The following is a 17,700-nucleotide window of genomic DNA, read 5'->3' on the forward strand; positions in this document are numbered from 1 at the left end:
TAGCCTAACCCACATGTCTTTGGACTATGGGGGAAACCGGAGCACCCGGAGGGAACCCACGCAGACACGGAGAGAACATGCAAACTCCACACAGAAAGGTCAGCCACTGAGCTTGAACCCAGAACCTTCTTGCTGTGAGGCAACAGTGCTAACCACTACACCACCATGCTGCCAATCCATCCATCCATCCATTATCTGGAACTGCTTATCCTGTGCAGGGTCGCAGGCAAGCTGGAGCCTATCCCAGCTGACTATGGGTGAGAGGCGGGGTACACTCTGGACACTAACAACTATTCACACTCACACCTACGGTCAATTTAGAGCCACCAATTAGCCTAACCAATTAATCTTTGGACTGTGGAGGAAACCCACGCAGACATGGGGAGAACATGCAAACTCCACACAGAAAGGCCCCTGTCAGCCACTGGACTCAAACCCAGGACCTTCTTGCTGTGAGGCAACAGTGCTAACCACTACACCACCATGCTGCCAATCCATCCATCCATCCATCCATAACTGCTTAGCCTGTGCAGGGTTGCGAGCAAGCTGGAGCTTATCCCAGCTGACTATGGGCGAGAGGTGGGGTACACCCTGGACAAGTCTCCTGGACAAGTCACCAGGTCATCGCATGGCTGACACATACAGATAAACAACCATTCACACCTACGGTCAATTTAGAGCCACCAATTAGCCTAACCTGCTTGTCTATGGACTATAGGGGAAACCGGAGGAAACCAACGCAGACATGAGAAGAACATATACAAACTCTACACAGAAAGGCCACTGTCAGCCACTGGGCTTGAACCCAGAACCTTCTTGCTGTGAGGTGACAGTGCTAACCACTACACCACCATGCTGCCAATCCATCCATCCATCCATTATCCATAACTGCTTAGCCTGTGCAGGGTCGTGAGCAAGCTGGAGCCTATCCCAGCTGACTATGGGCAAGAGGTGGGGTACACCCTGGACAAGTCTCCAGGTCATCGCATGGCTGACACATACAGATAAACAACCATTCACACCTACGGTCAATTTAGAGCCACCAATTAGCCTAACCTGCTTGTCTATGGGGGAAACCAATGCAGACATGAGAAGAACATATACAAACTCCACACAGAAAGGCCACTGTCAGCCACTGGGCTTGAACCCAGAACCTTCTTGCTGTGAGGCGACAGTGCTAACCACTACACCACCATGCTGCCAATCCATCCATCCATCCATTATCCATAACTGCTTAGCCTGTGCAGGGTCCCGAGCAAGCTGGAGCCTATCCCAGCTGACTATGGGCGAAAGGTGGGGTACACCCTGGACAAGTCGCCAGGTCATCGCATGGCTGACACATACAGATAAACAACCATTCACACCTACGGTCAATTTAGAGCCACCAATTAGCCTAACCTGCTTGTCTATGGACTGTGGGGGAAACCGGAGGAAACCAACGCAGACATGAGAAGAACATATACAAACTCTACACAGAAAGGCCACTGTCAGCCACTGGGCTTGAACCCACAACCTTTTTGCTTTAAGGCGACAGTGCTAACCACAACACCACCTCTATCATAAATAATAAATCCAAATAATACAGTTCGAATTCACTGTGGTGGGCGGCACGGTGGTGTAGTGGTTAGCGCTGTCGCCTCACAGCAAGAAGGTCCTGGGTTCGAGCCCCGGGGCCGGCGAGGGCCTTTCTGTGCGGAGTTTGCATGTTCTCCCCGTGTCCGCGTGGGTTTCCTCCGGGTGCTCCGGTTTCCCCCACAGTCCAAAGACATGCAGGTTAGGTTAACTGGTGACTCTAAATTGACCGTAGGTGTGAATGAGAGTGTGAATGGTTGTCTGTGTCTATGTGTCAGCCCTGTGATGACCTGGCGACTTGTCCAGGGTGTACCCCGCCTTTCGCCCGTAGTCAGCTGGGATAGGCTCCAGCTTGCCTGCGACCCTGTAGAACAGGATAAAGCGGCTAGAGATGATGAGATGAGACATTTTACAGAACGGTCCCTTTAATACTGCGTCACTCGATCTGAATTCAACTTCCGGTAAGCCTGCAGAACGCGCGCGTTTGTGAAATGTACAGTTTTGCGCGCGAGACTTCCTGTGAGTGAGACCTGTTTTCCAGCTCGCAGAGCTTCAGGTAACCGATAATTATCATTAAAACGGCGGCGGAGCCTCAGAAATAAACTAAATTAGAAATAAATTAACACAAAGGAAAGCTGTTCTTTAAATATATAGATAGTGTTTAACAGTTAGTTCGTTTTACTGACCTGGTAAGTTGTGTTTCCGAGCTGAATGCTAACTCTGTATTCACTGAGTTAGCAGCTATGCTAATAACAGTCAGGTAATTGTGCTGTAAGTCAGTTCATTTCCATTAGCGTTTATGAGCGTCACTTGGTTATACAGAGAAATATTCATGGTTTTGAAGTCGCACTCTGTGGTTTGTGTTGTGCTGGACATCCTCTGTTGTGTTTTGCTCCTGGTTTCAGTTGGAGCCTGAGTTTCTCCCGGTTGCAGTGGTGGTGGTGGTTGTTGAGCTCTGCATGATGAACTGTGAGCTGTTGGCGACTTGCAGTGCTCTCGGGTATTTGGAGGGCGAGAAATACCACAAAGAGCCTGACTGCTTGGGTGAGTCACATTTTGGAACACTGATTCACATAATGACCTCCATGATGATCCATGCCAACTTCCTTAAAGTGCATATCCTGGACCAATTTAGTGGTTTTTTTTTTTTATCCTTTACACCAGGGGTCACCAAACTTTTTTCTCTGGGGGCCACATTGTCATTCCTGACTGTGATGGGGGGCCGGGGTCGGGTCAGCTATATAACAGAATTGTATGACCCAGACAAATATGACCACCAGCAGGCCTCATTGTGTAGTAGAGATTACTAGCCTGGCACAGCCATCCACACTACTATATCAACTAGATTCCTGGCACATATTTGTTTATCTTTATTAGTGGTTTGCAAAAGCAGTAATCGAGTCTTCACACTTTGTTTTAATTTGAAATCTCATCATCTCTAGCCGCTTTATCCTTCTACAGGGTCGCAGGCAAGCTGGAGCCTATCCCAGCTGACTACGGGTGAAAGGCGGGGTACACCCTGGACAAGTCGCCAGGTCATCACAGGGCTGACACATAGACACAGACAACCATTCACACTCACATTCACACCTACGGTCAATTTAGAGTCACCAGTTAACCTAACCTGCATGTCTTTGGACTGTGGGGGAAACCGGAGCACCCGGAGGAAACCCACACGGACACGGGGAGAACATGCAAACTCCACACAGAAAGGCCCTCGCCGGCCCCGGGGCTCGAACCCAGGACCTTCTTGCTGTGAGGCGACAGCGCTAACCACTACACCACCGTGCCGCCCCTTAATTTGAAATACCACAGATATTCCATTTATTTTCTAATAAAAATAACATCAAAGCTGTCAAGATAAGAAATATCTGCCTAGTTGAGGTGATTGACACTGGCAAAGGTGAGTGGAAAATTATAAATTGTAGGTAGGCCTGTTGATATTATTAATAATAATTGTGTGCAGCACTTAATTAAGGTCAAATAAATAGGCCTATAAAATAAATACATTTAAAAAAGCAGTGAAATTATAATATGAGCAATAGATCACAGCAGTTGTGCTGTGTCCTGCACGTCATTGCTCTCATCCATGGCTAAAGCAAAAAACTCGAATTCTGACGCTCTCTCATTCAGCTGGTCATACACGTTGTCCCCCAAATCTTCGGTTCGCCCGGTCATAGTAGGTGCGGAGAGACTCACCGCGTTGAGCGCATCCTTCTTGTCGGGACACGCCTCCTCGGCCACAGCAAGCATGCATACTTTAACAAAGTCCCCATCGGTAAACGGCTTTCCATGGGTAGCTAGTAGGTGAGCTACCTTATAGCCAGCTCGGACAGCAGCCTGGTTGATCTGGGTTTGGCGAAGGAATACATTCTGTTGTGCAGCCAGTCCGCATTTCATCCTCCGAATCCTGTCTTCTCTTGTTTGCCCTCGCAAACTAGCATACTCTTTGTGGCGGGTTTCGTAGTGACGACGCAGACTATATTCTTTGAAAACCGACACACTTTCTTTACATACAAGACAAACTGCACGGTCCTTACACCGAACGAAAAAATAATCGGTGGTCCACTGTTCTTTAAAAACTCTGCACTCTGTGTCAGCTTTTCGCTTACTGCTCGCCATTTTGCTGTCCTGAACACTGACAGTTCTCTGCGCGTGCGCTGCCTGTCACTGCTTGATCGCGAGCATATGACGAAAATTCGGAAAATATGAATAGTTCATTTTATAAGTAAATATCAATTGTAATTGATAAAATCAACAAAATACAAGATGCAGACATGTTATTATTTGCCAAAAAGCAATTTAAAAAAATGATCACTTTTGGGGATTGCCTCGTAGGGCCGGTTCAAGTGGTGGGGGGGCAGAGGGGCTGGGGGGCTGGTCAAAGGCGGGTGGCGGGCCGGAGTTGGCCCGCGGGCCGTAGTTTGATGACCCCTGCTTTACACACTCATCCAGAAGAGTAATTTTGCACAATCAGAATCACTTTTATTGAGGTTTTTCACCCACGTGACCAAGTCATGTGATGCATCGTTAGGCTGCCATTTTGGACGTCACGGCTCGAATCAGTTTGAATGCGAGGAAGGCGACAAACGAAAAACATAAAAGAAAAAGGAGCGAGATGCAGAAAACACCTTCACTATCCAGCGACGTAGGGCATTTACAGGGCGAGCAGAGGGAGAGGTATTTGCAAAAATTGAGGTTAGCAGGCTTAGAGAACGATGTTTACCTGCTTCCACCAGGATTGTTCACTGACGTATGGAAGTACACGAAGCCCTCGTCTTTACCTGACTTCGGCCCACATGATCTGTATACCTATGTCGTTAAAAACCCATCGCCATGGGGGCGTCGTGGCTCAGGTGGTTAAGGCGCCATACCATGAATGCGGGCGACCCGGGTTCGATTCCGGCCCGAGGTCATTTCCCGATCCCTTCCCGTCTCTCTCTCCCGCTCATTTCCTGTCTCTACACTGTCCTATCCAATAAAGGTGCAAAAAGCCCAAAAAAATATCTAAAAAAAAAAAAAAAAAACCCCATCGCCATACACAGGTATTGATCTGAAAGCGTATAAGAGTTTGGATGCCTACAAATATTTTGTGTCAGGCTGGGTAACATGCCTACATCAGTGGGTCGTCCCTGGAGCCGGTGGTCGCCATCTGATTACAGCTAAAGTTTGTTCACATTTTCATTTACTTTCGGTCCTCAGGATAAACAAAATGTTATTAAATGTCATTGAAATAACTTCTTAGTCTGTTGAGACATGGCCCGTTATAAATTTGCTGTTACCAGGCAATCACCAAGAACTGTATTATTAGGGTCGGTGTCTGTGTTGTAGCAGTGTACTAGCAGCTAGCTGTTAGCACTAGCTAATGTCAACAACATAGTAGCTAGTATGTTACTGTAGCAATGTTTACGTTCAGTCATTTGGATGACTGTTAAAACCTTTCAGTCTCAAGTTTTTCCTTTACTGTATTTACTAGTTTACTGTAATTATGATCCGGCAGCTATTTACACCGGATCCAGTGTAAATAGCTGCCGGAGCGCGCTCCGGAACCTCGGCCGGAGCACTCCGGGAGCAGGCCGGAGCGCGCTGCTTAATTTGAGGGGGAGCAAGCCGGAGCGCGCTGCTTAATTTGAGGGGGAGCAAGCCGGAGCGCGCTCCAGCAGCTATTTACACTGGATCCGGTGTAAATAGCTGCTGGATCATAATTACAGTAAACTAGTAAATACAGTAAAGGAAAAACTTGAGACTGAAAGGTTTTAACAGTCATCCAAATGACTGAACGTAAACATTGCTACAGTAACATACTAGCTACTATGTTGCTGACATTAGCTAGCTTGACCTTCAAAATGGCGGACACCGGGGCGTCACGTGACCCTGTGACGTCAGGTGAAATACCTCAATTGCCAGGCATGTGAAAACACACGAGGAATTTGACTCCGGTTTCGCTTTCTTAGTACAAACAGATAAAAAAAAAAAAATTGTAGACAAAAAAAACAACAACAAAAACCTATGTACATGTAGAAGGGTAAATATATACACTGCCGTTCAAAAGTTTGGGGTCACCCAGACAATTTTGTGTTTTCCATGAAAAGTCACACTTTTATTTACCACCATAAGTTATAAAATGAATAGAAAATATAGTCAAGACATTTTTCTGGCCATTTTGAGCATTTAATCGACCCCACAAATGTGATGCTCCAGAAACTCAATCTGCTCAAAGGAAGGTCAGTTTTATAGCTTCTCTAAAGAGCTCAACTGTTTTCAGCTGTGCTAACATGATTGTACAAGGGTTTTCTAATCATCCATTAGCCTTCTGAGGCAATGAGCAAACACATTGTACCATTAGAACACTGGAGTGATAGTTGCTGGAAATGGGCCTCTATACACCTATGGAGATATTGCACCAAAAACCAGACATTTGCAGCTAGAATAGTCATTTACCACATTAGCAATGTATAGAGTGCATTTCTGATTAGTTTAAAGTGATCTTCATTGAAAAGAACAGTGCTTTTCTTTCAAAAATAAGGACATTTCAAAGTGACCCCAAACTTTTGAACGGTAGTGTATATAGGCAGTGTTCGAAATACCCGTCTGCAGTCTGCATTTTGCAGAATGATTTTCAAGATTGCAGAAGAAAAATTTAAACAACCTGCAATTTTGCAGAATGAAAAAATAAGGCTCGGGATTCAATGGTTCTCAATTTAGCAAACTCGCGGCGCTGTAAATAAACTGAAACCTGCGCCGCGCGAACCTGACGGCGTTTTCCAGGTCAAAGTTGAGCAATATTTGCGTAATACCGACGAAAGGCAACGACAACCAAATAAGGGCAGTTGCCATTTTCCGATGTAAAATTTCGTCACCGGGTGGCATGGTGGTGTAGTGGTTAGCGCTGTCGCCTCACAGCAAGAAGGTCCGGGTTCGAGCCCCGTGGCCGGCGAGGGCCTTTCTGTGCAGAGTTTGCGTGTTCTCCCCGTGTCCGCGTGGGTTTCCTCCGGGTGCTCCGGTTTCCTCCACAGTCCAAAGACATGCAGGTTAGGCTAACTGGTGACTCTAAATTGACCGTAGGTGTGAATGTGAATGGTTGTCTGTGTCTGTCAGCCCTGTGATGACCTGGCGACTTGTCCAGGGTGTACCCCGCCTTTCGCCCGTAGTCAGCTGGGATAGGCTCCAGCTTGCCTGCGACCCTGTAGAACAGGATAAAGCAGCTAGAAATAATGAGATGAGATGAGATTTCGTCACTTTTAATACCCGCCGGGAGGACCCGACAACTACCTCGGCAGTGTTCGGCAGTTTCCGCCACGCATCTCCCAGAATTCAATGCGGCACAACAAACATGGCTCCCAAGAAGAGTATTGTTTCTTCGGGGCAAGAGTCCGACAAAAACGGCAAGAACGATCCACACATTTTTTAATCGACCTCGTATTTTTTGAACGTGAATCGATATCGGATCATGGATCGATCTTTTGAACCCAGCCCTGCTGCTGTCTTGCCTGTGGTGCAGACGAGCACAAAGTAAAACAGTTGCCCTGTAAGACAAAGCTCATAGGTTCAGTTCTGTAGCTCTCAGTTCTGCTATAATTAGTTTGTACCCAGTTCTTTGTTGTTAGTTTCGAGCAGTGAAGCCCCTGCAGTAGTTCTCAGTTCAGTTCATGACCTTGCACTTTAGAAACCGGCAAACACGATGAACCCAAAGGTCTTTCCATTTGCCAGTTGAGTTTTATTCCTTAATGGCATCAATTCTTTGCATCATCGTAAGATGTAACAGAGTGTAGAATTGAAATCTTGCTTTCAATTTAAAACTACAGGTTGCAGATGCAAACACTGTGAATGAAGTACATTTTGGGTAACAATCTATTGTTCAAGCTAGAAACTTAATCTTGACAAAATGTAACATGACGTGTAACATGAAAATGAATGTTTTGTTTCTTGAACAGTTGTGTTCTATTTTTTTTATTGTGGTGATCCCTTTATTAGTATGTTGTGTGGAAGGATAATGTGTGGGTGTGATAACTAGTACATTTATGAATTAGTTGGTATACTTCAAGTTGTAGTAGCCCGTAGTGTCAGGGCGAGGGGGATGAAAGACCTGTGGAGGTATCATGGAATGATAACTTCGCTGCAGAGAAGGATCTGTGAAGACAAATTAAAAATAGTGAGAGAATAAAGAATTACAGTAATGCTATGAGTTGTAAAGCTAGATATGATGTAAATATAGGCATTATTAGGTTGAGAAGGGTGTAGTATGGAGGCTTGTGTATTTGCAGAAAATATGTCCAAGTTGCAGAACAAAATTTTGACATTCTGCAATATTACAGAACACTAGAAAAAAGTATCTCGACCACTGATATATAATATACACACACACCATGGTTTTCCCCAAAGCGTTTTAGCGTATCGGGCCCGATACTCTTGCTCTGCCTGCCGATACGCTTAGTCGCTTTAGTTAAAATCCGATACGCTTAGATTTCTACCGATACGTTAAAATTTCCTACCCACAAGTAACTAGATACATAGGAGAGCAAATAACAGATCCATTAACATACTGATTGATATTTGTGTTAAACAAGCGGTCTCTTTTTCCAATGTTTGTGTTGATTCTGTCAAAGTAATATGTCTGCGTGGTATGATGTAAACAAACTGTAATCTGTTGGCTACGTCAAGATCACGTGTTCAAACCGTCCAATAAAAATATTGAAAGAAAACGTCAAACATCCTGGAAGTTTCCGATTCATTATAAGCGATCTCACTGGCTGCCGATGTTGTCCCCCTCCAGACGGACAAAGCCGACTGACTTTAATAAGCTAGGAGAAGACTCGCTGGACAATTTGATCCACATCAGCATGGATGACAGCGAGATGGACGATGAGAGGGCTGCCCAACATTGGGCCGAGCAAAAGCCAAGGAGAATTAATCTGCTTTAAAGGAGGAGAAAACTTCATTCATTAGTTTGGGTTTGCAGAAAGATTACGTGCTTATAAACACTCTCACGAAGTGAACTTGTCCAAATGTGTCAAATACAGCATAATTTCAAATAATCATCATAAGCATTTTTGGCAGTGTGATGTCACTGGGACGCATTTAACAAAAGGTGGCTCCGGATTATTCTTTGGTTAAAGGCTCACAGTGACATCACACTGCCAAATATGCTTATCATTCGAAATTATGCTACATTTGACACTTATAGACACATTCATGAAGAGAATGTTAATAAGCACATAATCTTTCTGCAAACTTGTATGAATGAAGTTTTCTTTTCCTTTAAATATGTTTTAATCTTAATCTAGTCCATTTAATAAAGTGCCAAAATTTAAACTTTATAATATGCAGTTGCCTTACTTTTCTTTTCAGTGTATCTTAATTATACATATATTATGGTAATTGCATCGGAAACATTCTAAATCATTACAATATAGTAATACAGCAACTTATTTTAAGGTGGCAGGTTTTAGGTTCAGATCCCTTTGTGATCAACAGGAGGTCATGATGATCGATTCTCTTCATTGGATTGCATAAGACGGAGCAAACCACTGTTCATATTTTCATGCACAGTTTTGTTACAACACTACTTGATCATAGATAATTAAGTGCAAGGTATCCCTGTAGATTTTCAAATCTATCGTATACCTCAGTAATCTATAACAAAACAGTTTAACTTGCATGTTGAACTTTAAGGTGAAATTTCAAATGTGTATACGTTAATACTATTTAGGTCAGAAATCACTGAAGCATTGTTAAAATCTATCCTATAATCATGCATCTAAAACCTCTCGGAGAACCTGAAAATGCACCTGAGAGCATCTATTTTCAAAAAATTTTCTGGGGGGGGCATGCCATCAGACCCCCCCTAATTTCGCTTCACGCCGTTGGTGCTCAGTTGTCTGTGTTTTATCATGCCAGAATTTAGGGCTTTAATTTTTTTCTGGGGAAAACACTGCACACATTTTTTAAAAATCTTTTGGTGCAAAATGGTGCATAGTGCAAGGATGACTTAGTAAATATAAATATACAGTGTGCACAGAATGACGGTATGAGTGTGCAGGTATTTCACAGTTGATGTTACTGATATTTGAGTCTGGTTTTAGCTGTTCATCACAGAGACAGCCTGAGGGGGGAAAAAAAACGTTCTTGTGTCTGGTTGTTTTTGCGTACAGTGATTTGTAGCGTCTCCCAGAGGGGAGAAGTTTAAACAATTTGTGACCAGGGTGTGATGGGTCTGCAGAGATGTTACCTGCCTGTTTCCTGACTCTGGACAGGCACAGGTCTTGGATGGAGGGCAGGCTGATACCAATAATTTTCTCTGCAGACCTTATTGTCTGTTGCAGTCTGTTCTTGTCCTGCTTGGTGACCGATCCAAACCAAGGCCATCTGTCTACAGCAGAAAAAAATAAAATAACAAAACGCCTCTGGCAGTGGCAGCTGGTGAGTGCCAATAGATTTCCCTGCCTAGTAGGGTTGGGCGGTATTACGGTAAGAAGGTATCCCGAGGTATCCAAAAGTACCAACGGTATCGGTCTCATTACCGTCATTTTAAAAAAATATATAATATCTAAATAAATATGGAGTACATGAGGTCATAATATAAAATAATAAATTGAAGATCATCCCGAATAACTGTGTGATCATATTTTCACTAATTCTATCAATTTCCTAAAGAAGTTCTCATCGCGTGCAGGGTTGTTTATGTCGTTACCATGGCAACCCTGCGTGACATTTGGAGTCTGACAGAAAGCTTCGCAAGAGACTGAGACCGCGGTTGAAAGATGGCAAGTCAAGATAACGAGTTAGTGGCAAAAAAAAAAAAATACAACATCGGCAGTGTGGCAGTATTTTGGTTTCAAACCAAACGGAAAGGAAGAGCCAGCAATAATGTAAATGACCGCGCAAAATCGAAAAAAATCTAATGTCCCCTAAGGCACACCATAGCCTGGGGTACTCCACTTCCACGAGATCTCTCCAATGAGTTGTGTTTTGATCAGGTTACATGAGTAACAACAAGGTAAAATAATATAACGTATGACATTTGGGATGTGGGTAATAAACGTTTGAAATGTCATCTACTGAAGAAACGGAAGAAAACATCGTAGCGTAAACTGTTCGGTTTCTGGTGGGAATTAGCAATGCGCTTGCTATCTTTGTTGGGTGTGTTAAACCGTATGGATTTAAGTGGAATAATTGTAAGGAGTTGTGATCAAGACAACGTTTTAAGCAAGGTAAGGCCATTTGATTATTAATTTCCCCGCCATGGCATGACGTGGGCCCATATGATTTTGCCTTGTGCAGCTATCACGCATTTGAATTAGGTTCGCCTCATTTGCGCTGAAGAATATGGTTTATCGCGCAGTCTAAACGGACTTGGGTGTTGGTTGATTCTTTTTCTTTTTTTATTTCCCATGCTTGAAAGGGTATGATCCTGCTCATCGTGTACTTTTTTTTGATGGAGTAGGTGAAATAGTGCTGCAAATGGCGTTTCAACGCAGACATGTGTAAACGACAGTTGAATGCTATTTTCAAGATGAAGGAAGAGTTGCGTGATGCTTTGAAATATCTCTTAATCCATTCATCAATGCACAAAATTCGCTTTGCTGCTTAATCCATACCACAATGCACATAATTCGCTATGCTGCTTTTAAATAGTACATTTGAGGCATAGGCGCAGGTCTGGACAAGGTCCGCCGGTATAGGCGCACGTTACACAGTAGGCCGAAACAAAATATTTTTTTCTCGGTAATACCGTATACCCCGGGAAAACACAGACAGTTTAAAGGTATCAAAATTTGGATACCGCCCAACCCTACTGCCTAGTCCAGTATAAGCATTCAAATGAACAGTCAGAAAATGACAACAATTCCACAATAATTTAATTTCCTTCTCGAAATCAGCAGTTTCACAGATAAAGTAAATTTAACAATTTACAGCTATATTGGGCTCCATTTATGCTTTGGAAAGGAACGGTATCAAATACAATACTCAAGTTCTTGAGAGAAGTTTACAGCAAGGGTATGATTTCAGCTGAATATATAGAGGGTTCCCACATGACGTCACCGCGCTGCGAGATTTCGGTAGTCGCCATATTGGAAGACCAAGTACACATTTATGCAAGTACATACATACATAAAACAAACTACACCTGAAATGTAGCCAGGGCCGGTTCTGCCCTAATCTGGACCCGGGTGCAACATCGCGCAAACCCCCCCCCCCCCAAAAAAAAAAAACAAAAACAAAAAAACACACCAGTCTAAATCAGGACAACCAGTGTTCGAGCTACGGGGGTACTCGGGGGATCTGAGATCCCCTGAAACAGACATGAGATCCCTTGAAAACATGATTTGGGAAATGTTGGGGGGGTCTCTAAAATATTGGCAAAATGATGTTTATTGGCATAGCAATCGTGTGTAACGGGAAGCATTTGCATTTCCGAAGTGTTGATGTAAACACAAAGATAAAATAAACCGATATGACAACGACTGCTGCTGCCAGGTTGGTTGTTAAGTAGCCTGACTTTTTTTTTTTTTTTTTGTTCTTGCGTGTGGTATCATTGTTGACACGAGGTTGTTTTTTGAACATGCCAATGCGGACATGATTTCCCCTGATGAGTTATGACTTCAGACGCGATGCGTGTGTGGAGGTGTGGAGTCCGCGTGATATGTGCGTACGATAGGCTTCTCGTGTTTGGACATCCGCGCTCCGAGACAAGCGCAAGCACCCCCCAGGGAAAAAAAGGGACCCCCCGAAAATATCGGCATAGTTCGAACACTGAGGACAACCATCACATAACTATAAACATTTTAGATCAACTATTTTAACTAAATGGGCTATAATAAATAAGCCTGCAGGCAGCCATGGCGGGCTGCCTCAGAAAAGTAACCATTCAATGACACAACTGAAAGCCTGCAGCCACGGCGGGCTGCCTCAGAAAAGTAACCATTTGTCCTACCTTAACTTGTTTTGCTTTTTCTGCCTCCTTTTTTGTATTTTCGACCCTGCGTTTATTTTCTTTCCTTTTCTGAAAACCCGATTTGTGTCCAGACATTTTGTTCTGCTACCAACGAACTAACTCGTCAGGTCTCGTCTCTCGAGTCCGCGATGAAGGGCAACAATTGATACATTTTTACAAACAGCCAATAAACAGCCAATAGGGAGGTTGCAACGTTCAGGCTCTCCTTTGCTCACAGACACTCAGTAATGCACTTATTCTCTGTCTCCTGGCAGAAAGCTCCTTGGTTTGCTTGTGTCTCAATCACAGCTGGTATTCTGTAGAAAGACTTCTTTTCACCTTTCCCATCAGCTTTGTTGGAACACCCTAACATAGCACAAAAGTTTACCATTGTAGGTTTATGATGAATCAAGTGCCTCGTGGGTTTAAATTCCGCACGCTGCCGTTATTTCCCCCTAATCATGAGTTTGTTGGTCTTCCAATATGGCGCAGGGTTTGTTTACTTCCGGTTTCCGGTGACGTCAGTGGGAAGGGTCTATACAAATCAACTGTGTGTATGTATGAATGAATGAGTGAGAGAGAGAGAGAGAGGTGGGGGGAAGGTTTCTAATGGCCCTTTTCCACTACCCTTTTTCAGCTCACTTCAGCTCGCTTCAGCTCACTTCAGCCCGACACGGCTCGCGTTTCGACTACCAAAAACCAGCACGACTCAGCTCGTTTCAGCCCTGCTTAGCCCCTAAAACTCGCACCGTTTTGGAGTGGGGCTGAAGTGAGCCAAACCGTGCCGACTGAGGTTGGGGGCGTGAGCAGACACTCCCCTGTGCACTGATTGGTGAGGAGGAGTGTCCTCACATGCCCACACACGCCCCGCGAGCGCGCTGGGATCTGTAAACACCGCAAACCCGGAAGAAGAATAATTATGAATTACGAGAATTTCTGAAGCCTTATGCGCCTCGCCTCATCTATACGCTCTTGCCAGTATCTATCCGCGTTGTCGGTGACAACAAGCCACAGCACCAAGACCAGCAACACTAACGACTCCATGTCCTCCATGTTTATTGTTTACTATCCGGGTCGTGAGACTACCGCTTAAAAGATCACTGAATCAGTGACATACAGAGCATCGTGGACGAGTTCGCGGAGCGCAAGGCTCGTCGTATGCCCTTCAAATAATGCGCGCAGTAGGCTATTGATGTTTTATTATGAGCCATGTACAGTATGTCGCCTAATGTTTTTTTTGTTTCTGAGTTACATGTTCGTCTGAAGGACTTAATGTACAAACTAACATAGTTGCACCCCGTAGTGTTGAAATTGGTAAACACAGTGCATTCAGTGAGGTTTGCACCGCCCTCCTTTTATTTCTGACTCTTCCTGTCAGCGTTGCAACCTCTGAGCGCTCATTCGTATGCCCTTCAAATAATGTGCGCAGTATAGGCTATTGATGTTTTATTATGAGCCATGTACAGTATCCTAATGTTTTTTGTTTCTGAGTTACATGTTCGTTTGAAGGACTTGATGTACTAAATAACATAGTTGCACCCGGTAGTGTTGAAATTGGTAAACACCGCAGTTGCGGACATTTTGTAGCCTAAAATGATGTTATGATAAGCTTTAATAAAGGGCCCGGTCATTTGCCCCGCCCCCGGCCCGGCTCTGACTTGTTCCGCCACTGTCACTGATGTCACTGTTTGCGCTGCTTAACGGCATCACATGACGTCCACCCACTTTCGCTAACTCCACCCAATGTGTCCACCCACTTCCAGCCAGCATGGTTCAGCGCGGTTGTAGTCGAAATGCAACTCCAACAGCCCCGCTCAGCTCGACTCGGCACGGCACGGCTCAGCCGCGTTTGTAGTGGAAAAGCGGCATAAGGTGAGTGTGGGACTGAGTGATTGTATGAAAAGAAAGCGAGAGAGAGGTGGTGTGTGTGTGTCTGATTCTAAGGTGAGCGTAAGATTTCTGTGTGAGAGAGTGACTATGAAATGAGGTGTGTGTGTTCTGAGCTAGGTGTATTTCTGTGAAACGAGAGAGAGGGGGAGAGTGAAACAGTGTTGACACTCTTGTTGTGAATACAAACTATGACAAAGATGTGTGATTATTATCCAGTATGAACCAAAAGTCTAGTTTTGAACATCACCTCTCACCAAGGCCATTACTAAAAAATGTTCTGTTTCCGGTCCACCGGCCGGGTGAGTGCCGTTTGTGCGGTTGAAAATTTTTTTTTTAACGCTGGTTTTTCGACATTTTTTTTTTTGGGTTTGTAAATCTAAAATCGAACTTGACATTTACGCATTCCGCGCAGAATATAGAATCGAATCAGCTCTGCGCATGCGCCGTGCGGCACAAAAAAATGGCAGCCACCATGAAGGAAGGAGATCCGGAGTTTTCAAACATTTGCTTAGGTGTGAAATCGCAAAATGGTATTCTAGCGAACAACAAAATCATGGATTAAAGTTTTCCGTCGTGTGACGGATTTCCGTCAACTGACCTCTCCCAAGGCCAAATGTGAGGTCGGTGCTGATCCGAGGAGAATTAAAATGACGGGTGGTTGGGTAGAGATTGGGTTATAACACACAGCAAATTCCTCAGTGTTGAATTAACACTTTCAGAGTTAATTTGTGTCCAGTTGGACCTATATAAACACAGTAGGGTGTTAAATCAACACTCTGGGTGTTAATTCAACACTGGGGATTTTGCTGTGCACTGATGTGTTGCAACACCAACTATCAGCAGGGTTTATTTAACTTTTTTGTTTTTGAGCCATGCTTTGTGTCGTTCATTTCCTATGTTTGATCATGTTTAAACGTTCGCTGTCTATGGTGCGGCATTAAAAAAAACATGCGCTGTCAAAATTGGCAAAATACATTCCCATGTGCTTGGCGTGCTTGTGTCTGACCATTTCTGTTTTGTATTAAATTAAATCTTGCCAAAATGACTTCGTTCAAACCTGGACATCTAGAAATAGAGCATGTTAAAAAAAAAAAACGAAAAAATAAACCCCCGGAAAGCCCGCTCCTCTGCTTCAGCCAGACTTGAAGACCCGACGGTGCAAATAAGGTGTTCGCTTTGTTGTGGAGACACAGTAAGGCACACAGCAATTCACTTTAGGCACGGTTAAAACCGCTTAGACAGAACAATGCAGTGTTTAACAAAGGTGAAAGTAAACAATACGGCGGAGGTAAAAGTGCCCACTGCAAAAGTTTTGACAGTCATCAAAAGTTTGATGGCAAGACAATTTTGTATCTTCTCAAGCATGATCTGTGACGAAGGTCAGGCTACATCACGGGTTAATAAAATAAAAGATGCAGAAGAGTCCGATCGCAAATCCAGTTAAAAACCAGTCCAGTGTTTCATGATATTTGATTGCTGCATCTCATTTAATCGTGCAAAACTTCACTGAAAGGTTAAGCATGTGAAATAGGAATGTAATGTAAAGTGACCGAATATCAAGAACATGCAAAAGAACCACATTAAAATGACATATTATTGATGTCCCTAATCCTCCTAGCGTTGAAGGATGAAATGTGAAAATGAGCACATAGAGAGTATTTTTAGTTTGTATCAAATGTTTAACATCCTTAAAAGCTCTGAAGCACATCACTGGTTTTGTAGCAATAAAGATGCCTTCTGATGAGGACTGGAGATATTTCTATTAGTTTTAAAGCAGTTTCACTCTGCATTTGACGCACGATGTCCTAAAACTCTGGTTCTATATAACAGTGACACTGTACTTTCTTAAATGGTTTATGAGCCTGACTTTCTCCAATACTCAGGTATTTTATGAAAAAAGAAACCAGTTGAATGATGTAACCTCCAGCCACCTTAAACTAGCAATGATATACAACCCCGATTCCAAAAAAGTTGGGACAAAGTACAAACTGTAAATAAAAATGGAATGCAATGATGTGGAAGTTTCAAAATTCCGTATTTTATTCAGAACAGAACATAGATGACATATCAAATGTTTAAACTGAGAAAATGTATCATTTAAAGAGAAAAATTAGGTGATTTTAAATTTCATGACAACACATCTCAAAAAAGTTGGGACAAGGCCATGTTTACCACTGCGAGACATCCCCTTTTCTCTTTACAACAGTCTGTAAACGTCTGGGGACTGAGGAGACAAGTTGCTCAAGTTTAGGGATAGGAATGTTAACCCATTCTTGTCTAATGTAGGATTCTAGTTGCTCAACTGTCTTAGGTCTTTTTTGTCGTATCTTCCGTTTTATGATGCGCCAAATGTTTTCTATGGGTGAAAGATCTGGACTGCAGGCTGGCCAGTTCAGTACCCGGACCCTTCTTCTACGCAGCCATGACGCTGTAATTGATGCAGTATGTGGTTTAGCATTGTCATGTTGGAAAATGCAAGGTCTTCCCTGAAAGAGACGTCATCTGGATGGGAGCATATGTTGCTCTAGAACCTGGATATACCTTTCAGCATTGATGGTGTCTTTTCAGATGTGTAAGCTGCCCATGCCACACGCACTAATGCAACCCCATACCATCAGAGATGCAGGCTTCTGAACTGAGCGCTGATAACAACTTGGGTCGTCCTTCTCCTCTTTAGTCCGAATGACACGGCGTCCCTGATTTCCATAAAGAACTTCAAATTTTGATTTGTCTGACCACAGAACAGTTTTCCACTTTGCCACAGTCCATTTTAAATGAGCCTTGGCCCAGAGAAGACGTCTGCG

The 17,700-nt window shown here is 43.7% G+C and overlaps 1 protein-coding gene across 1 annotated transcript in view; it reads left to right on the forward strand.

The window, feature by feature from the left end:
- Window positions 1-2,053: 2,053 nt before the first annotated feature.
- The window catches only part of timeless (timeless circadian clock), a 105,624-nt gene continuing 89,977 nt past the window's right edge, over window positions 2,054-17,700 (forward strand). The window contains exons 1-2 of the mRNA XM_060910727.1: window positions 2,054-2,128; window positions 2,478-2,616. Coding sequence (XP_060766710.1) covers window positions 2,532-2,616 — 85 coding nt within the window. The 5' untranslated portion in view covers window positions 2,054-2,128; window positions 2,478-2,531. The remainder of the gene's footprint in view (window positions 2,129-2,477; window positions 2,617-17,700) is intronic.

Source organism: Neoarius graeffei, chromosome 26, assembly GCF_027579695.1.
Source record: "Neoarius graeffei isolate fNeoGra1 chromosome 26, fNeoGra1.pri, whole genome shotgun sequence".
NCBI lineage: Eukaryota > Metazoa > Chordata > Actinopteri > Siluriformes > Ariidae > Neoarius > Neoarius graeffei.